The sequence below is a fragment of the Antechinus flavipes genome, chromosome 1 (assembly GCF_016432865.1).
Source record: "Antechinus flavipes isolate AdamAnt ecotype Samford, QLD, Australia chromosome 1, AdamAnt_v2, whole genome shotgun sequence".
NCBI classification, from domain to species: domain Eukaryota; kingdom Metazoa; phylum Chordata; class Mammalia; order Dasyuromorphia; family Dasyuridae; genus Antechinus; species Antechinus flavipes.
The window spans coordinates 278036942-278058741 of record NC_067398.1 but is presented as its reverse complement, the minus strand read 5'-3'; the positions used below and the strand labels follow the sequence as shown (position 1 = coordinate 278058741).

General features: G+C 33.7%; 2 protein-coding genes across 5 annotated transcripts in view; both read right to left on the bottom strand.

Annotated features, from left to right (window-relative positions):
• The window catches only part of CAAP1 (caspase activity and apoptosis inhibitor 1), a 73690-nt gene extending 66788 nt beyond the window's left edge, over positions 1-6902 (bottom strand). For 2 of the 3 annotated variants that reach the window (XM_051961571.1, XM_051961580.1), the window contains exons 1-2: positions 6756-6902; positions 1633-1839 (exon numbers count right to left, since the gene is read on the bottom strand). In XM_051961571.1, coding sequence (XP_051817531.1) covers positions 1633-1839; positions 6756-6902 — 354 coding nt within the window. Of the gene's footprint in view, positions 1-1632; positions 1840-2875; positions 3040-6755 lie in introns of all 3 variants that reach the window. The other variant, XM_051961587.1, reaches the window with a different exon arrangement.
• Positions 6903-9423: 2521 nt separating this feature from the next.
• Positions 9424-21800, bottom strand: part of PLAA (phospholipase A2 activating protein) — a 39579-nt gene continuing 27202 nt past the window's right edge. The window contains exons 10-15 of one of the 2 annotated variants that reach the window (XM_051961448.1): positions 19707-19775; positions 18356-18427; positions 14235-14288; positions 13306-13407; positions 11983-12147; positions 9424-11361 (exon numbers count right to left, since the gene is read on the bottom strand). In XM_051961448.1, coding sequence (XP_051817408.1) covers positions 10796-11361; positions 11983-12147; positions 13306-13407; positions 14235-14288; positions 18356-18427; positions 19707-19775 — 1028 coding nt within the window. In that variant the 3' untranslated portion in view covers positions 9424-10795. The remainder of the gene's footprint in view (positions 11362-11982; positions 12148-13305; positions 13408-14234; positions 14289-18355; positions 18428-19706; positions 19776-21800) is intronic. The other variant, XM_051961456.1, reaches the window with a different exon arrangement.

Here is a 21800-nt window from a genome sequence, read left to right as displayed (position 1 = left end):
TATGTATGTATGTGTATATATATATATATATATATATATGTATGTATATTTGTATTTCCTAGCATTTTTTGTTACTGCAAACATAGGAGTACTCATTAAATAAGGAATAGCTGCACAAATTACAAATTATGATTATATTAGGATATTATTGCACCAAATGGCAAATACGATGTACCCAGAAAAACCTAGGGAAACTTATATGGAATAAAGTGAACAGAGGTAGAATAATTCACACAATGATATAAGGGAAATTTGGAATGACTTCAGAATTCTATTCAATGCAGTGATCGATCATGATTTCAAAAGGCTATTAATGAAGCAAGGTTCTCAACTCTTGCCAGAGAATTGAAGGACTTGGGTGCAAAATAATGTAACTTGCAGATATAGCCAATGTTTTGACTTGTTTTTTTGTAAAGAGACAGGTTCTATATGAAAGTAGTGGAAGAAAAGAAGTTGTTGGGCAATAACAGTGATGACAAAAAAAAAAGAAAGAAAAGAAAGAAAAAAGCATCAATGAAACATTGAACAAAATAACAGAAGAAAGGAGAGGAAGTTCAGAAGAGGTCACAAAAAAAGGCCAAATTTACTAGTGTGTTAAATTTTACATACAGTTTTTAAAATCTATGTAACAGAAATTCTGAATTTTATATACAATTCATTATTCTTTGCATATTAAAATGTTCGTGTTTGTTGAAATATCCAAATTTTGTCATTAAAAATTTTTCAAATAAAAAATAAGACTGAACAGAAATAAGGTTATGCTTTAAAATTGTGTGAATGGTAACATATATGGATTTTGATATTATCAGAATTTTTGTATATTCATTTGCTCAGCAACTAATTTTTGCATTTGGAATTTAATGAAGTGGAATTATCACAAATTCCAAATTAACAAAGTTTAAAAGTGAAATTAAGCTATGATATGTTGTGCTTAGGTTTTGGGGGGCAAGGCAATTGGGGTTGAGTGACTTGCCCAGGGTTACACAGCTATTAAGTGTTGAATGTCTGAAGGCAGATTATCTCCACTTGTAAAAGATCAAGCTCGAAGATGTTGTCTCCATCTTTTCATTCAATAGGGTTTATAAATCTTATTTTGTATTTTTCATAAAAATGTGAAATTCTACCTGTAGAAATTCTGGCTAATAATCTGATGTGTAAAAAATACTAGTATTTTCCAAAATGTTAAAATGATACCTATATAACTCAAATCTTCAATCAATTAATTATATAAAGGTATTAATTTCTTAAATATAGTAGAGGGTACAGTACAGTCCATGCACAATTAAAGTTTATATTATACTAGCATTTATATTCTAGATAATTATTTTATACATTAAAGGCTTTATAAATGTCTGAGATATACACAATAAAAGCTCTCATCCCCAAACAGCCTTTTTCTCATAATAAAATGTCTAAATGCAGTTGTTTCAAAAATCCTTTCTCAGAAAGATTAAATTTTGCCCTCCTGAAGAAAAAACGCAACAGGATCAGAGAAGGTCTCTAACTCTGACAAAAACAGTATCAATCTACCTAACTTTTTCAGACATAAAATGAAGATTTTTACTTTTTCAAAATAAGAGGTTTATTCATCCCATGTGTACTCTGAGTCTGACAAAGTATGTATTTCAGCACCTTTAAGACATCAGGAAGCATCTTCTGCAATTTCTTCTCTCCTATGACATAGAAACACTGCTGAAGCATTTCTTTTTTATCTGCTATGTAGAAGCTAACTGGTTTTAGTGATACAGTGAGGTCCAATCCACCTTCTTCAATATCACTAGGTTCCTCTATTTCTTTCTCTTTCTCTCTTTCCACAGGTGGCAAGGGACATTTCATTTCCTGAAATCAAAAAGATTGAGATTAGATACAAATGGTTGATATACTTTAATATCATATCAAAAGGGGTGTTTCCTGACCAAGAGCTCTTTATACTTATAAAATCACAAGTCTAGATTAAAATTTTTTTTTTAAAGATGTGCCTTTCCATCATAACCACATAAGTTTTCCATCAAAATGAGAAAAATTTAAAGAACCTAAATACTATAATAGTCAATTGGTCAACAAACACGTGCCTATATGCCAAGTGCCAGATTTACATAAAAGCAAAATTGATCCCTGACCTCAGGAAGTTCACTAAAATAGGAAAATAAATAAACAAATAAACAAATAAATAAATAAATAAATAAGGGCAAGATATATATAAAAATGTATAGATATATATGTAGATAGATAGATAGATAGATAGAGATAGATATGCATAAACATACGTAGAATACATGGAAGGCAATCTCAGAGAGGAAGGCTCTCTAGCCTGGGAAAGGCCTGAATAATGAAGAATTTAGACAAATCTTGAGGGAAGCCAGGGACACTAAGATAAAGGTGAGGAGGAGACAAAGCATTTTAAGCATGGGAACAGTCATTACAAAGACAAAGAAATGGAACTATTACATTCAATGAACAGTAAGTAGGCCAGAGCTGGTCAGAGAGGCTGGACAAAATTCATAAATGAGAATAAAATATATAAGAAACTGGCAAGATAAATAATAATGGCGAAGTAAATAGTAAGAAGTGTAAAAAATTGGCAAGGTTGCTTAGGACTTTAAATGCTAGGGCATTTTTAATTTTATCATGGATGAAAAAGGGAATCAATGAAATTATAGAGGTTAATATGACACATCTGCATTTTAGGAAAATCATTTTCATAATTGAGTAGACAAAGGAGTGGAGAAGGGAGACAAAAGTAGGAGGCCCAATTAGTTTATTGCAACTGAATGAGGGTGGTGTGTGAGTGAAAAGAAGGAAACACATGCAAAACTGAGGTAGGAAGAAGAAGCAGGGGAAGAGGATCAGAAGAATTAACATTTACAGCACTTACATGTGCCAGGGGCAATTAGATGGCTCATTGGATACAAGTGTTGGTCCTGGAGTCAGAAAGAGGAGTCATCCTGAGTTCAAATGTGGCCTCAGACATTTATTAGCTGTGTGACCTTGGGCAAGTCATTTGCCCCTGTGACTCCATTTCCTCATCTGTAAAATAAGCTGGAGAAGAAAATGGCAAACCAAGCCAATATTTACCAAAAAAAAAAAAAAATAATAATAATAATAATAATAAAAACCCAAAATTGGATCACAAAGAATTGAACACAACTAAAAATACTGAACAACAACAATATATGAGGTTTTTTACTAAGCACTTTACAATTATTATCTCATGTGGTCCTCACAGTCTTGAAATGTAGGTATTATTAATACCCACAGGTTACAGATGTAGAAACTGAGGGAAACTGAGGTAAAGGAACTTACTTAAGGCCACACTGCTAAAAGTATCTGAAGCCAGTTTTGAACTCAGATCTTCCTAACTCCAGGCCCTAACCCTAACTTCCTAACACTGCCCAGTTCACTATCCACTATGCCACCAAGTAATACCATTTGACAGCTGACTAAATAAATAAGAGAAGTGAGAGTAAGGAGATGAGATTGAGAGCTAGCTTGTAAGTCTAAGAAACTCATGAGAGTACTCCTGACAAAAATAAGCAAAGTTCAGAAGAGAGAAGAGTTAAGAGAGAAAGATGAGTTCTATTTTGTTCTTAATGAGTTTGAGATGCCTATTAAACTCGTAGTTTTTGTTTGTTTGTTTTGTTGAGGTAATTGGGATTAAGTGACTTTCCCACAGTCACACAGCTAGGACATGTTAAATATCTGAAGCCAAATTTGAACTCAGGTCCTCCTGACTACAAGGCTGGTACTCTATCCACTACACCACCTAGCTGCCCCCTAAACATGTAGTTTTCAAAGGCAACTAGTGATAAAGGAATGGAGTTCAGGAGAGAATTTAAATATGGAAATAGGTCTAGGAATTATTGGCGAAGAGATGGAAATAAATCTAAAGGAGGAAATGAAATTACTAAGTGAGAGACTAAGACTAAGAGAGAGAGAGAGATAGAAAAGGGAACAGTACAGAATGCTTAGGAACACCTATGCTTAATGAGAGTGGCAAAGATGAAGCTCCAAAAAAGGAGACCAAGAAGGAACAGTCAGATAAAAGAATTGAAATTAGTGTCACAGAAACCTAGAGAGATTCATTTTTGAGAAAGGCTCGGCAATTTGGGAATCATTGGCTATTTCAAAGAAAGTAGTTTCAGTGGAATGCCAAATAGCAGAAGTTTTGAAGACAATGAGAAGAAATAAAAGTTCATCTTTCTCAAGAAATTTAACTGAAGAGATACACAAAAATAATTGTGTCAAGATAAAGAATTTCTTAAGAGGGGCAACTAGGTCTCAGACATTTAACCCTTCCTAGCTGTGTGACCCTGAGCAAGTCACTTAATCCCAACTGCCTCAGCAAAAAAAAAAAAAAAAAAGAAAAAGAAAAGAATTTCTTAAGGATAGAGAAGGTATGGGCATCATGCATAGGGGAAGTTCATAGACAGTTTAAGAATGAAGATCACATAACTGTTCTGCAGAACAATTTGGAACTATGCCCAAATGGCTATCAAACTGTGCATACCCTTTGATCCAGTAGTGTCTCTACTGGGTCTATATCCAAAAGAGAGGGGAAAGAACCCACATGTGCAAAAATGTTTGTAGCAGTTCTTTTTGTTATGGCAAGGAACTGGAAACTGAGTAGACACTCATAAATTGGGGAATGCCTGAGTAAGTTATGGTATCCAAAAGTAATGGAATATTATTGTTCTATAAGAAACAATCAGCAGGCTGATTTCAGAAAGGGTGATTCACCCTAGAATGCTAACAAAAAGTAAAGGAGATGTATCCTCAGTATAGGAGAAAACCATACTTCACAAAATACATTATTCCAAAGGACTTTTTAACATCTAGGATCTGCTTCAGGCAAGATTAACTGCATTTTCACGCACTTATCATTAAGTCCAAATTTGTCTTTCTCCTCTGCTCCCTTCATTTCTGGAACTATAGTTAAATGAACTCATGTCATTGCTCCTAGAAAAATAATATCAATCCACTCTCCAAAAGCTCCACTCACTCATTATCAACTCTCCAAATTAATGTCCTTCCTTGGCCTCAACTCCCATAGTTTCTCCCACTTAGAGAAAGCAAGTATTTGTATACTCAATACTTGGCCATGCTTGTCATATAGGTTAAATCCTTTATGCTTTTATTTAATTTTCTCTAAACTGACAATCCTAAAGAAATTAATTTCAAACAAAATAATTCAACAATTCAATTCAATAAATATCTAGGAATACTTGGCACTGGGATTACCAAAAAAACAAAAAAAACAAAAACAAAAAAAAAAAAACCTTTATGTTTAACTTGTATACTGACTAAAAACCAAACATTTGAATCCAAATAAAATACTGCACAATTTCTGAGACTATTTTGCTATTCTGGATTTGTTCTCTTTTTATAATTTTATAATGCCTGCAGAATCAGGTCTTAGGATCCTAGATTTAGGGCTGGAAGGCACTTCTAGTTCAAGTTCTAAAAGTTTAAGATCCTATTTTACAATACAGGAAACTGATGCACAGAAAGAAAGTGATTTATTTGTTTTCTGTAAAATTAGAAAGACGAGGATGACCTCTAATATTTCTTCCAACGCTCATGATTCTTGATTAAAGGTCATTGTGACCATTTCGTCATTCAAAGTACAATTGGATTAAAAGAGGAACTGCCAATGAACCAATACTGAACTGAAAGCATGTGACATCATTTCATGGTACTCACAAAGTGCTAAATTCTGTGGAGAACATGTAAACAATTCTCCCAGACTCCTTAAGATCTATAAAAATATTAATTAAAAAGCTAAGATTCTCAGAAGTAAGAATTATAAGATTTGAATATGAATCAATAGATGTGCAATGGATTTCTAGGAGATAGACCTCAAACACCTCTTCGGATATCATTTACTTCTAAATTTCATCTCCACATTTTAACAGGAATGTTGTCAAGAAAAAGATACAAGTTGTAATGACTATTGATATAAATTATTCTCATTTGTTCTGTTGCTTAGTCGTTTTTCATTGTCTGACTCTTCAGGGACCTATTTAGAATTTTCTTAGCAAAGATACTGGAGTGCTAGCCATTTCTTTCTCTAGCTCATATAACAAATGAGAAAACTGAAGCAAATAGGGTTAAGTGACTTACTCAGAGTCACACAGCTGTTGTCTGAGAAGTAGTTCTTGACTCCTGGTTCTTCATTCTTTTCACTGGGGGCACCTAGTTGCCCTGATATTAATAGTTATCCAAATTCTGTTCCCCAGAAAACGTAAGATGTGGTAGTGAGATTGAAATAACACTCTCAGAATTTAGGTTCAAATACTGAATCTCTTGACTCCTACCAATGTGACAAATCACTGGGGTTGGGGTTAGGGGTGGTAATAAACCATTTCAGTTGTTTTATCAGCAAAAAGACAAAGATGACTGCCAAGGGGGCTTCTAACTCTGATTCTATTATATAACTAATATAGGAGTGTGTGATGTGCCAACTACTACAGGATATGGAAGAATTCCCAATCTTTAAAGTGTGTGGATATGAAGACTGTGACAATTGCCCAAGGATGCTCATTATATTATCCCCTTATAAGGGGATGGAGAGGAGGGTGAAGGGGTACTAGAAGTGGGAGAGAGAATAGCTGGAAAAGTGTTAAGAGTTGAGAAGGAAGCATCGAGCGGTAGTTACTAGAGCCAGCCCCAGGACCAGGCCCGGATTCCCATAGGCTCCCTGTGACGTCACAGAGCTCTCCGGCTGAAGGAGGGGTTTGGGAGAGGGGCCGCCCCACCTGTGGTTGGGAAAGAGGGAGACTCGTAGAGTCCATGCTTCTCCGCTTCCGTCGCTCTCCGCTCGCAGGTGCCGGCGCCGTGGACGTCGCGGTTTCCGACCGGCCGCGTTTTCGCCGCTTCTCCCGCGAGGACTTCTTCCCCGTCATGTCCACTCCACGGGTACCATTCGATGGAAAATTCAGGTAGCGCTAAATTTCAGTTTTTCCCCAGCGCGTCTTTGATGGAGAACCAAAGGCTCACCTAGAGCTCCTGGAGTCGTGGAGTGACGCCACTTCCGCCCCAACTCCATTCCTTTTGCGTCACTTCCGGGATAGACTACTACCCCCGGATGTGACCAGTCGCCTGAGAGAAGGCACGTCGAAGGCGGGGGTACTGCTGGGTTTGACGGATTAGAATGGAGGGCTCCAAGGCGTGGATTTTTTTTGTGGTATTTGGTTTTCTTGTGGGGAGGGGAGGGCTATAATTTATCTGATTGGCTTTCCTGCTTTATCTTCCTAGGTCGAAGGTCTAAATGTCACAATTCCCGCAATAAACAGCAGTGACTCCCTCTCACCTCTGAAATCAAAAATAAGCTACTTTTTTTATTCCAAGCCCTTGATAATCTGGACTGTCTTTCCATTTTAATCACTTTATGGGCCCCCTCCCCCTCACCGAATTTTTCTCTTCAGTCACCTAATTTGTCAAGTTTAATAGTACAAGCAAAAAAAATAATCTTTTTGGGTAAGCAATCTAAATATGCCATTTGGTTGTGAAGAATAAATGGGTAAATGACCTGGATTCTAATTAGGGATCTTCCATTCCTATAGTTATACACTTTAGAAAGTTACTCACACTTTGCAACTCCAAGGACTCTACAGTCTAGTAGAAAGAGCCTTCCTTTGTTACGTACTAAAACACTCCCAATCTTCCTATTTCGAAAAATTATCAGTGGCCACTCTAATGCCTGGCATTTTCTCCTTTCTGCTTCCCTGAAGTCACAGGTAAAATCCTATCTTCTTAAAAGGTACCTTACCAATTCTCTTTAAACTTAGTGCCCTCCCCTTTGTTGACTATTTTCAATTTGTCCTGTATACACATTGTTTTCATGTAGTCTCTCCCACTAAAACAAGGGTTCCTTTCAGAAACTGTATTTGCTTTTAATTGTATCCCCAGAGTTTAGCACAGTACCTGACTCAAAATAGATGCTTAATAAATGATTACAGTACAGGACCGGTTAAGTCCATAGCAGTTGTTGTGCCTGAGAGACACAAGCGTCATCCTTTATGTGCCCTTTCCCTCAGGATCAACTTTATCTGCCTCCATTTGTTTTTCTTCGTGGTCACCCCATCTTAAAGTTTAATTGGAGAGGCCCCCCAAAAAATTCTCACTTAAAAACTAAGCAATCTGAACATGTCATTTTGGGTGAAATGTAAAGGGAAAAAAGTCCTCGGTGATTTGAGTTCTACTTTTAGTCTCCACTATTAATGTCATTATATTAAGCAAATCGTTTCATCCTTTTAGGCCAGTTTACCTGCATATCTGGTGAAATTGGATTAAATTTCAAAGGCTTTTGCAAGCTCCACACTTTCACACCTATTTATTATATGACATTTGTAACTTATCTGTAGATACTAAATGATTTATGTGTTTTAGTGAATGAAAGAATGGTTGTGGGATTGCCATGCTTATATGTTCAGCAAGTTGTGTCATACAAAAAAGAGCAATGACCTTAGACACAGAAACACGTATTTCAGTACTTCCCATTATGTCATTAAAATATGCCTTCATCTTGTAAACCTATTCCTAACTTAAGATTTGACAATTTCAGTCAATGACACTGCCATTTACCCAGGATCTTTAACTTCCATCTGTCATATCAAGTTTTGTCAATTTGATAATCCACGGTTTCATTAGTAACTTTACTTGGTAATTACAATAGCATTTTCACCCAAATTCTTACTTCTCTCACAGCAAGTAACTGTTGTCTCTATTTGTACTTCCTTTGCACACAGCAAAGCAATGCTTTCTCTTATCTATACCAATGATCTGATGTGACTTATCTACACAAAGCCTTTTTGTTTTTCTACCAAATATAGTTCAAATTCCTTAGCTTGGTGTTCAAGGTCTTCAAATTTTGTTATCTCCCTTAGTTTATCTCATACGTCTTTTCTCTACATAAACCTTCTGTACTCGAGTCAAAGTGGACACCTTAACATCCCCAACCCAGATAGCATGTTTGTGCTATAGCACACATGCTGTTTTTCATGGACCCTACCTTAAAGTCTAACCCAAATAATATCTATCAAGGCTTACTTGACTCTCCACTATTAATTAGGATTTCATATAGCACTTCGTATACCTCTGTCTGATGTGAGTTCCATAAGTGCAGAGACTCTGTTTTAAATATTTAAGTTTACTATCTTCCTCCACTGCCTAGCAGAGTGTGCTGAACTTATGAGTGCTTAAAGTCTGTTGAATAGAATTTAATCTGCAAAATTGAAATAAATACAAGGAATATGATATGGCTCAAATAACACATAAAATATAAAATGCTTTATAACTATAAAGAACTTTATAAAGACAAATATGATATAAACACATCCAGTTACTAGAGATTATTGAAAATACTAAAACAATTAACTGGTCACTAGTTAAGCTCAGTCCCCAGAGAACAAGATGAAATAAAACTATGGACAAGCTAATCATTTTTACTTAGCAATTTTTCAACATTAGAACACATTCAACTGTATGACACTCAGAAATTAGTATGGTGCAAAAACAGCATCAGTGATTTCTTTAAATGAAAAAAAAAAAGCCTCATGAAGTTTAAAAAACTATTTTAAAAATTTATGACAGCCAGGACAAATCATTCAAAGACATAATTCTACAATACTAAAAATGTGTGCAAATGAATGCATGCAAGTTGTAATTAAAACAAAAAGTGTCAACATATCAAGAAAAAATGCTTTTCTCCACTAAAATACAAACGTAGGCTTCTTTGCTTTAAGTGGATAGGCTTGGAGAGAGTATAATTTAACTTTTCTTTGAGACTTCACCATCAAACCACAAACAGTTATTGCATTAACTTTAGCAATGGCCATCTAAAATCCAATTTATATTTGAAAATTACCTTGACAAACTAGTAGGTGTCATAATTAGAAAAATCAAATACTCTGAAAATTGACAGGGTAAACAGGGCTGGAGAGAACACAGGACCCATTAATTTCAGGTACCAAGTTTGTCTGAATTTATACTGCACATATAGTGAGATTTAAGTGATTTGTTGTTCCACATTTTTTGCATGGACAACAAACATCTCTATCAATAACTCATTTCTAAAGTGATTTAAGGTGTACAGAGTGTTTTCTTCACAACAATCCTTTCATACTAGCAGTACAAATAATATCATACTCATGTTGCAGATGAGAAAATTAAAATTCAGGGTCATTAAGAGACTTGCCCAGGTCACTCAGCCATAAGTCTCCAAGGAAGAATGTAAATCCAAGACTCCTGATTCCCAGGCTAGTATTCTCTCCACTATACTATGCTACCTTGTCCAATACTTCAGATGTCTTTTAAGATGCACTTAATTAAAATGTTTAGATGTGTATTCTCAAGCCCTGAAATAAATCAATATTGTTAACTATCAATGAAAACAGATGAACCAGAATAAAAAGCCAATAATTCTCTATTGTATAATAAAGGAAAAAGACTCAAGTGACACCTTCCCAAATCAATTCTTTCATTCTTCTTTGTCTTGATAGTGATTAAAAAAAAAATCCATTATATTTGTTTTTACCAATGACTGTTTCAGCAAACTTCCTTAAATTTATTTGTTTTATACAATCTAAAACCTACCCATCACCATATAGGAAAGTATCGCAGTTTACAATTAGTGCAAAAATTGTTTATTTGTTTTCCCTCCCACTCAACAAAACTTAATTAAGTTTTACTTCATCCACAGTATTTTTCAATTATATTCAGTCATGTAAAATAAGAAAGGAAAAAAAAAAACCCACTAATCAAGGCATAACTTTAGGTCCCCATATAGTAAAAACAATTACAGCAAATTAAGGACAAACCTACAGCATTCACTTACTTTAGCTGGTTCTGATACTGAACCATATTTTTTTATTTGAGAGTCAACTCCTAAAGACTTGGCTAATTGCACAGCATTTGAATCATCACTGATTAGTGTCCCAAGAGCCACAAGGAGTCTAAATGTGGCTTCAAGGTCTTGCACAACTTCCAAGACTGTGCTGATAACTGACAGGCATTGAGCTTTACCTTCAATATTATGGTTTTTATGTAAACAAACAGAATAGTTGAGGGTCAGCGTAGCCAGTGCAATATGAATGTTCTTATTGCTACCTGATTTCAGTTCTATTGCTTGTGACAGTAATGATTCCCTCTGTGACATCATAAGCCTCTGTCCTGCCTGGCCGATAAAACAATTGCAAAGAGTCCTTAGTGTAAGCAACTGGTTTGCTGGTTTTCCTTTAGGATTCAGAAGTTTGAGGAGATGACTGCTGAACTGAGCACCTTCCTTTTCATTGCAGAAATTCTCATTCACAGTAGGATGCCTAATTGACAACCGAAGAATGTCAAGTGCTGGAAAGACGATATCTATATTTTGGAAAAAATGTTGTCAGTTGAATGAAAAACAAAAATCACCAGTTTCTAAAGTACATGTTATTCCTAATATACACAGCTCCCTTACAAAATGCCTCTATTCCTAAAATATTGTAATTTTAATCTTTCATATTTTAAATGCACTTATAAGGACAGTAGAGAGAACACAGTACAATGGATAGAGTAAATGGCCTTAGAAGACCTGTTCAAGTCCTGCCTTTGACACACACAAACTTTATGACCCCAGACAAGTCATTTAACTCCTCAGTGTTCCAAGCAACTTTCTAAAATTGTAAGTTGCAAAGATATCCTGTAATGGAAGAAGCCAGAGATAGTTCTTACTCCCTATAAAAATATAAAAGCTCTCTAGTCCTACAGATAACTAACATTTCATATAGATATCACAGTTCTAGTACCTCATCTTATTTTGAGTTTACTATCTTGAAGACACTCATAACAAGAGAAATCTTTATGAACAGATGTGATTAATGAGCCCCAAATTTAATTATATATCACCTAAAAACAATGCAAAATAGATAAGCTGATTTTCTTTTAAAATCACTAAAACTCTGTCCCATCATCTATATAATTTTCCCCTTTAAAAGTTTTATATACCTTCGGGCCAGTTAACAGCTTTCCACAAAGTCTGAAGCTGGTGAGTTGTGGGTCCTTCTGCAGAGCTATTACATGTTAGAGACAGTATCTTTTCAAGAAGTATCAAGTCATCTTCAGTTAATTTCTGTTCTTCAGGTGCAGTTCCATTAAGTTCTTTTAATTTACCTAGGATGTGACCAAAAGCTAAAACCATTAATATCACAGGCACATCATTTATAATCAGCCAGTCAACCTTTACTTTGCAAATGTTTTGCATCATAAGACTTGGAATGCACTAAAGGAAGAAAACAGTCTTTTGTCCCTGTAGAAGTTTCTAATTTAAAGAATATTTTATTATTATTTTTGCTGAGGGCAATTGGGGTTAAGTGACTTGGCCAGGGTCACACAGCTAGGACGTGTTAAGTATCTGAGGCCACACTTGAACTCAGGTCCCTCTGACTTCAGGGCTGGTGCTCTATCCACTGCGCAACCTAGCTGCCCCAAGAATATTCTTTTAACAAAGTTTTAATGCCTTACAAATTAAAAATAATTAGCACCAGAAGAAACACTAATGCCCCTTCCATCTCTAATATAATCTACGAATATATAAATCTAACCTGATCTTACACTGTAATAGAGATCCAAAATGACACCTAAGGTTGCCTTTCTAAAGACAGAAAAAATAAAGTGCCAGAAAGTCACTTGGAAATGTTTTACATGCTAATTATAACAAAGTCCACAAGTCATAGTAGCTTTATGATTATACATGAGATATTAGCACTGAAAGGAAAGGACCTTAGAATCCATCCAGTCCATGGCAAAGAATAAAATCTTGGTAAAGAAGGGAGAATATGGTTTAGGGTAATAAACTGCATATACCTGTCATTTTACTAAGAACTTCTAAAGTGTTTTGCTTTCTGTCTGTATTTTCAATCTATAGAAACTACAAACTTGATCTAAGAGAGGAAAAACTCCAAACTTTCTTCAGCCAATGATCTTTACTTCTTCCCTAACAAATCCAAAAGCATCTACATTTTCATTTGTATTAATTTAATGATAGTGAGGCATTGTTTGATGTACCACAAAAAAGTTAAGATTTCATGCCAAGAATGGTCTGAATTTGAATAGACATATTTGCTAGATGGATGACTACAAACTATCTTTAGGAGTTCACTCATTCTATTTTATAGAGTATCACCCGTAATATGTAATCATTGTGAGGATAAATAAACTTGATTAAATTAACAAATATTCTCAAATGAATAGTTCCTAATAGAATCACTAGATTGTCTTAATCAGCAGATTAGTGACATTTATTAAATTTAATGATAAAATCACACTCACCCAATATTTGTGTCAAGTTGGCCTGGTCAAATGTGACAGCTTCCTTCTTGGGAAAATATATATTTAGTGTTTTAAATGGAGCTGATTGAAAGACACCACTACCTACAAAAAGATTGTTGTAATGAATATTATTGTTAGTGTTTTAATGAGGCTTTTTTATTGCAATATTTTTATTCCCAAAATTCAAGAATATTTTTAATTGTTCAAAGAATAAAAATACTATTTTAAAAACCTCCATATTTTTATAAATATTGAGACCATTTGCTTATGATGTATTAATTAGATGATATTTTCTAATAATGAAGAAATATAAGAAAAATAAACAAAGAACCACTCTGCTGCTTAAACTTTTGACATTTGTGTAATGTGTGACGTCAAGGTGATTTAATATATTAGAAGGTTACAAAATAAATGCGAAACAGAAAACTATCATTTGCAAAAAACCTTTCCTGATAACTCTAGCCTCTGTGAATTTTTCCCCTTCAAAATCACTTATTGCTTATAGCAGACAAACTTCCTAGGATACTAAAAAGTGGAAGGCAGGACTCCTGAGCCATTATAGAGAGTAAAAAGAATATAAGATACCACAGGAAAGCAAATCTATCACTTGTATTGTCTCCTAACTCAACAAAACTGGAAAGTTTTTTTAAGATAAAACTTTTCTACATCTTTTTTTAAATTCCTTATGCCTCTGGAACAGAATGTCATATATAGCAGGCATTCAATACTTAATACATTTTTAATTAGCCATTTATACTCAGAAAGATAAATCTATAAACTCCAAACTCATCATACTAAGACAATTTACCAGTATAATTTGATATAACCAAAAAGAGCATTGTGAATACAGCTTATGCATAATACTTGATAAAGAATGAGGTAAGAAAAATCTCTGACAAGATGCTTCAAACTAAGTCAATATAACATACCTTGATAACTGGTGACTCCAACATGAAGGTGGGCATAGGGAAGGACAGCAAAAACTACATTGGAAATTGTTTCACAATTAAGAATTTCAAGACTCAATATACTACTCAGAAGCCTCACACTATTCTAGCTTACAATCTATAACTTACGTAATAGACATAATTTCTTTTAAAATAGTGAAAAGGCATTGGACAGGATAGACAAATACATGTTTAAAATGAAGTTGACTATATCTTAGCAGATAAGAAATGTCTGATTACTGAGGTGTAATTCATTTACCAATGAGTTCTGGGTAAAACCAGACTAGTTAATGCAAAAGTTTAAATCATCACATTAGAAGGAAAAGAAGAAATGATACTGCATGTAATTTAATGCAACTACAAACTGACCTATTTTTAAAAGTTTGTTTCTGAAAAAAGGAAAATGGACAAAAAACACTGATTGTGATAATTTCTTAGAAATGTTTAACTGATAAGACAGTCACTAAAGTGAAGAGTCCAAAAAATACCCCATCGAAACAAACAAGCACAATCTCTTTGGGAAAGAGAAAAGATTTGTCAGCCACGAACAAAACAGGTCTAGAATATATATTAATTTAAACAACATTATAGGAAATGATGGAAGAAGACTAGCAGTACAATACAGCTTTAAAAAGCTAGAAGGGAAAAGAAGTCAATAGAAAACTTGGCATAAAGCCTAATTAAATCAGCTTATTCTGAGAAAACATACAATATGTCTGAATAGGTTGCTGATTAAAAGAACTACTAACAGTAGTAACACAGATGAAAGACCTCATAATAAGTATGAAAGAAGACGATAATTTTACAGTGTCTTTCTGTTGCTATTTACTCCCTAAGTACAGCCTGGACAACCAATAAGAATGAAGAAAAAAAGAATCCTTTAAAAATTAATCACTAAAAAGAAAAAAAACAAAAGACAATCTGAAGAAAGTTGAATCCTAATGTATTAGGAGGTTAAAGGGTATAAGAATCTCACGAGAAGGGGGGAAAAGGACCAATGAACATTTCAAGCTAAGTATATGATAGCTGGCTTTTTAATACCAAGAAAAAAACCAGTTCCTCTAATGAAGAATGATCATTTTGCACTCTTTAAGTAATAATGATATACATCCACAGGGGAAATTAGGAAAAAGGTCATACAACAAAATTCATAAGAAGAGACAATTGATGATAAATAGGAAAACTCCCTATTAAGGGTATCAAGATACTGGTCCACCTGATAATAAGCTTTTCTGTCTCGTTATATTGTAAATTCCTTGAGGGCAGGGAGTGTATTTTAACTCTTTTTGTATCCTTAGCATTTAGCAAAGTGCCTGGCACAGAGTAGACGCTTAATGTGAACTGAATTTTCTTGAAGTATGTTATAATAAAGATATACCAGAAAATCTTCCCCAAACTTTTCAAACCAGTATTACCCAATTCTGTTCATTCATATGGACAAAAATGATAAGACAAAAATAAAAATTTAGAAAGCATTACTAAAAATTACAGTTTTGAACAAGAAATTTAACACATGTTAAGTACATAAATATTAATTCAATTCAAGGCAGAATTCAGAAATGACATACTGGTTTCAAAATGACAAAGAGGATAGATTCAGAAATATCTGGAAGACTTGTATGAAATTACACAGGAAATTGAGAAGAACTAGAAGAAAAATTTACATAATGACTACAACACTAAAGAAAAACAACTTTGAAAAACTTAAGAACTAAGACTTTAGAGATCCAATGATGAAGCATGCTACCCAACTCTTAATAAAAAGGATACTCATTAGATGTGAACAATAAGATCTATTTTTTTTTAAGAGAAGGCAATTCATTTTGCTTGACTATGCTTACTATTAAATTGGGGTTATTGTTTTGGATTCAGGGAATGGGATCATTGGAAGTGATAGAGGCAAGCTAGTAAAGAATTATACACATATTCTAGAGAACATAAGGAAGATCAGAAAGAGATACAAACAAGACAAAATTCATTATCTTTCCTCCCATCAAAGTGAACAGCATCTTCCATTTACCCAGGGTTGCAACATCACTGTGGTCTTTGAATTTCTCACTTGTACTTGCCCTTGCCCATGTCCAACATAACCAATTTGAACACATTTATCACTGCTGCATTAACATCTCTTCTATGTCCCTTTTCTTTGCATGTGCGTGTGCGCACGCGCGCACACACACACACACACACACATACACAGCTAACAGACACTATGGGGCAGGCACTTAATCATCTCACACCTGGATTAATGCAAAAACTTTTGGGTTGGTCTCCAATGTCTCTATTCTAATCTACCTTCCACTCTGCTGCCAGTGTTCTTAAAGAACAGGTCTAACCATATCACTCTCCCTCTCCTAAGTATAATAAATTCTGTTGATTTCCTATTACTCTGAGAATCAAATAGAGGATAAAAAGTTTTGTTTGGCTTTTAAAGCCATTGCATATATCTTATATATGTAATTGATAACTTTGAAACTAGTTTGTCAAATTTATGATATACTTAAAAAACAAACTATATGTGATAAATTTATGGTTTCAAATATATATGTCATTTGTATTTGAAAAATGTTCTTTTTTTGGGAGGTATTTGTCAAGCATTCCTTAAGAGAAGCAAAAAAAAATTTTTTTTAAGGGATTGCAATACATAGAATTTTTATTTATTAAAATATGGGAATGATTGTACTCTATCCCTAGGCAAGAGCCTCTATTAATAAACAAAATCTGGGGTGTGTGTGTGTGTGTGTGTGTGTATTTATTTTGTCCAGTTTTGCATTTTTAATAAAGAGGTTTGCAAACTGAAACAGAGAAAAATGTCTATGTTAGACACAACAGAGCAACAACAATGTGTAAGACATAACAGCAAGATATATATAAAATAATTCATAGTAAACAAAATCCAACAAAGGAGTTAGTAATATATTATATACTGAGTTTTATCTGTATATTCAATGAAAAATATGGAAAACAAGAAATGTAAACTAAAGTTCCTAATGAAAAGCAGCACATTTATTTATGATATTTTTAACCTATATTAGAGAAAGTAGGATCAAAGAAGACAGAACTTAGCCATGAAAGACTCATGGGAGTAAACAGACAAAAATCATATAGAATAAGAAAATAAATTTTTTTTCTGATAATGTTTAAGTGAAGGAAAGACCCTCATCACTGGGAATCATAGAATCCAGCCACTAAAGTTGGAATAAGAAAGCTTGCTTTCTCTTGATACAAAAATAATATGTAAAATACAACAGAAACATTTTCCTGACTTGTAGTTCCTGAATAATTTTAGTATCTATTCCATAATACAAAGATATGATTATTTTATATCAAAACTTTGTATTATCCCCAGCATCTAGCTGTATTTTGCACACAATAGGTACTTAATAAATGTTGTATCCGGTTTTTTCCTCTGTTACTTATTAAATACCTAAATACAGGCTAAGCAATTATGAAACAAATAATAGTTCAAATGGTCTTTGCTTCCCCTCAAGATTGTTAAACCTTCTTGAGGAGTTAAGACTTAAGCATAAAAACCATTATGGGCAATCACCATTAAAACACTTTCATATTAAGGAGTTCAAAGAACCTTGTGGTCACTGTGGACTGGAAAAAAATCTTCACCTACTTTACCTCTGCCTTTTAGTTTCTTTCAAGAGTCAGCTAAAATCCCATCTTCTGCAGTAGGATTTTCCTGGTCAGATCTGCTGCTAATAATGCCTTCTCTTTTAAAATAGTTTTCCTTTCAATCTTTTTATCGTAATTATCTACTTATTTAGATAATGAAAGCACCTTAAAGGAAGAGACTATTCTTCTCCTTATACCCAATACTCAGAACAATGCTTGGCAGATGATAAGCATTCTGAAAAATGTTTGTTGACCAACTAACTTAGAGTGGGGCAAAATAATGTTGTACAAAAAGTAATGTTTATTTTTAAAGTCTTTGAAAACAGGCAAAGGATTTGGAATATGATTTGCTAAGTAGTAAGAGATAATGTAACATCTTTCTTAAGAAGGAAAAATAAGAAAAACTATTTTGAGGAGATATTGTTGAAAAACAATTTTTTAAAGATTTAAAAGATCTGGATACTTTTTAAAGAATTTACCTATAAATCGGTCAACTCCAGTTGAAGATACTCCAGTGTTGCTTGTTGAACCAGGAAGATAACGACCTGAACCTAAAATATAATATTAGAATTAAAGTAGCATCTACTCACAAATTTTGTTTTCAAGTAAAAACTCAATCTTCTATAGTGCTTATTTTGCATCTCATATGATTTTTTAAAATACCACATAAATACAAAATATATATATATACTAGAATATTTCAATGGAATATGGAATCCAACATGGGTTTCCTAGAACAATTTGAAATAAAAATAGAATTAACTGTAAATTCTGTTATGAGATAGCACTCTGTGTGTGTCTTTTGTGCATATAGTTAGTCTTTTGCATGTTGTTTTTCCTATTAAAATATAAGCTTTCTAATGTTAAAGAACTGTGTTTTTGTTTTGTTTTGTTTTTGCTTTTATACACGCTGTGTCTTTTGTGCATATAGTTTTTTGCATGTTGTTTTCCCCATTAAAATATAAGATTTCTAATGTTAAAAAAAAAAAATTAACTGTGAATTATATCAATCCCACTGAAGGTGAGAACACTCACTTAGCACATCATGTTCATTTCAATTACATTTAAAAAAGAACTCAGGAAATCCCATGAGTGATAAGAAATTAAATAGTTTTTTAACTAAATTGCTGACTGGAGAAAAATAACTAGAGAAATGCTTTCATTACAAGACAGAATTTGATCAATATTGTGAATAAACTAATTGGCAACTAAAATAGGATAATATTTGTAGTTACACATAAAATAGGATTTCAAGGTAAAGATACTATAAAAGCCAAACCTGAATTAGTCAAAAGACCAAAATATGAAAAAATAAATAAATAAAATAAAAACAAAACAAAAAAAGACCAAAATATGCCTAATATTGACAAAAGAAAAAAATAAATAAATACTTTTTTGCCTTTCTTTGTAAACCTAATTCTTAGTACCTGGCATATTAAGTACTTAATAAGTGCTTGTTAACTTTTTTTTAATGGATTGCTTCTTGAAAATAAATAAGAAAAATGAATCAAAAATAATCTCAATTTTTATGAACCTAGAGGAGCTTTGAAAATAGTAATGAGGTAATGGAAATGAGAATGAGAGGTAACAATGATGTAATATGAGGTAAAGTTTGCTACAAAAGGTAATGAATATGTTGGCATAAATAACAGTGATATAATCTAGCATAAGATCTAGTAAAAAGCAAGAATTTGGAAGACAAAAGGTGAGAACAGGCCATTGTTAAGAATAAAGATTTTTAAAGAGACTAATAGACAATTTCCCAATGTTTCTTAAAGCAAAAAGTATTACATACTCAGAGGTTAAAATATCAACAAGCCTGCCATTTACCTGTAAAAGGATCTGCAGCAGCTAACATGTCTGATCCAGAAGAAGAACCTGGAACATAACGACCACCACCTGTAGAATTTAAAAACAAAAATGAAGCCCTACCTCAAACATCAAGAAAAGTAAAAATTATAGCATAATTCTGTTCTGTAATGTTTTTCCACAAAGTCTGCTTATTTATTTAGGAAAAGATATGTTAAAAGAACAAGCTTAAGAAAACTAAATGATCTAGAACAGCTTCCCGAAGATAAAAAGTATATATAGCATCAATTTTATTTTGTATACACAATGCTCTTCAAATAGTGGTACTAAAACATTTACTGAAGTAATAATACATCACTGGCTCCTACTCCTATCCCCCCCAAAAATTTGTAACTACAAAAGACAAATTTGCAAGCTAAAAAAAGATGAAAATTTTGGGGATATAATGCTATATACTATATAACATTATGTTATATAAAGTTATAATGCATGCGTACCTAAGTGTTTTTATGCCCTGACAGTGTTTCATAACAGGGCATGATGTATGAGAATCTGGCCTGGAAAAAGTACCAAGTTCTTCAGTCTTTAGGTAGCATCCTTACTGTTTTTAGTCATATTATACTGGTCAAGTTCACTAGTTTTGAAACAAAAGTATAATTAAAATTAATTTTCAATTACAAATGCCCATATTCTGATACTTTTGGGAGGAATCTGAACTAATAAATGCTTTATTAAGTGCCCACTATGTCCCAGACACCATATTAAGGGTTTTATAAGTATTACTTCATTTAAGATGAAATGGTGACAGAGTCAAGTTCTGGAACCTTGACTCATAAGGAAGGTGAGTTTGGATAAGTATCTTCAGAGCTCACATGGGCTACATATGTCTCCAGAGATTATTTATATGTCACCTTAATGTTCTCTTCCCTTCCCCGACAAGATTATTTACTGAGAAGCATTTAGCCAGCATTAAGTAGCTTGTAGAAAGTTTCTTTTTTTAATGTGACACATTAGAAACAGAATAAGACAAGCCCCTACAGCTATATCCATTTTAAAGTTTGGAGCTTTTCATGAGTTTGTCAAAAGACAAGTTATGAAAACTGATTCTGGAGAATCTGGGAGAAGACTAGTGTGAAAATGAAAAAAGGATAGGAGCTGAACTTATAATTTCATTTATGGAGAAATACTGAATAGGGAAACTCCCTCCACTGATGCAAGTCAGGACCTGCTCTTCAGCTGAGTTTTTTAGAGACTTTTCTAAAGCACTGAGTAGCTAAGTGACTTGAACAGGACAACATAGTATGACTTGAACCTAGGTTTTTCTAGCTCCTATCACCAATTCTCTAAAATTCTACCAAATACAGAGTACTCTGGTTAACAATTTTTTTAAAAAATAAAAATAAATTCAAATATTTCCAAAAGACTAAAGAATATACATCAATATGAATTCATTCAATTAGATTGTATTCCTGCCACCTGAGATCACTAATAGTTAGGAAATTTGAACTATAGAAGCAAAGAGACAAATTTAGATCAAGAAACAAATCTGAGAAGCGGACCTGGGTAGGATTCCATAGAGGAGGCTTTAATGCAATGTAAGCAGATCATGTATTTATGGGCCTGGAAAAGATGAGCACTAAGAAGTTTGGGATCAGGGGAAAAAAATACAGAAAGTGAGGAAAATTTGAATAAAATTACATTTGAAAATTAAATTCTCTTCCTGCTACTTTTTCTGTATCACATTAGGAGTCACACTGTTTTCCAGAACTAAGGGCCAGCCAACAAGATTGTGTCCTGAGCTTGGCATAACATTATAGCACTCTGAATGATCTCAACCACACCAAAATCTCAGAAGTGTTTCATATAACTATTGTATTGATTTAAGTAGCACCAGGTGTTGTCTGAGCTCACACAAGCACCTGCTCTTCTGGTCATGAAGCCCTACAATGAATCAAACTTGTCACATTGTTGCTGTTACTCCTTACTGTCAAGGTTACAGCTCACTACATTGTCACTGTGTAAGTACTGAGATCTCCCCACACTGCCTTGGATGTACTCGCCCCACCAAAGATGGGACTCTGGCACATGTTCTTGTCTACAAAACATCCTCACTTT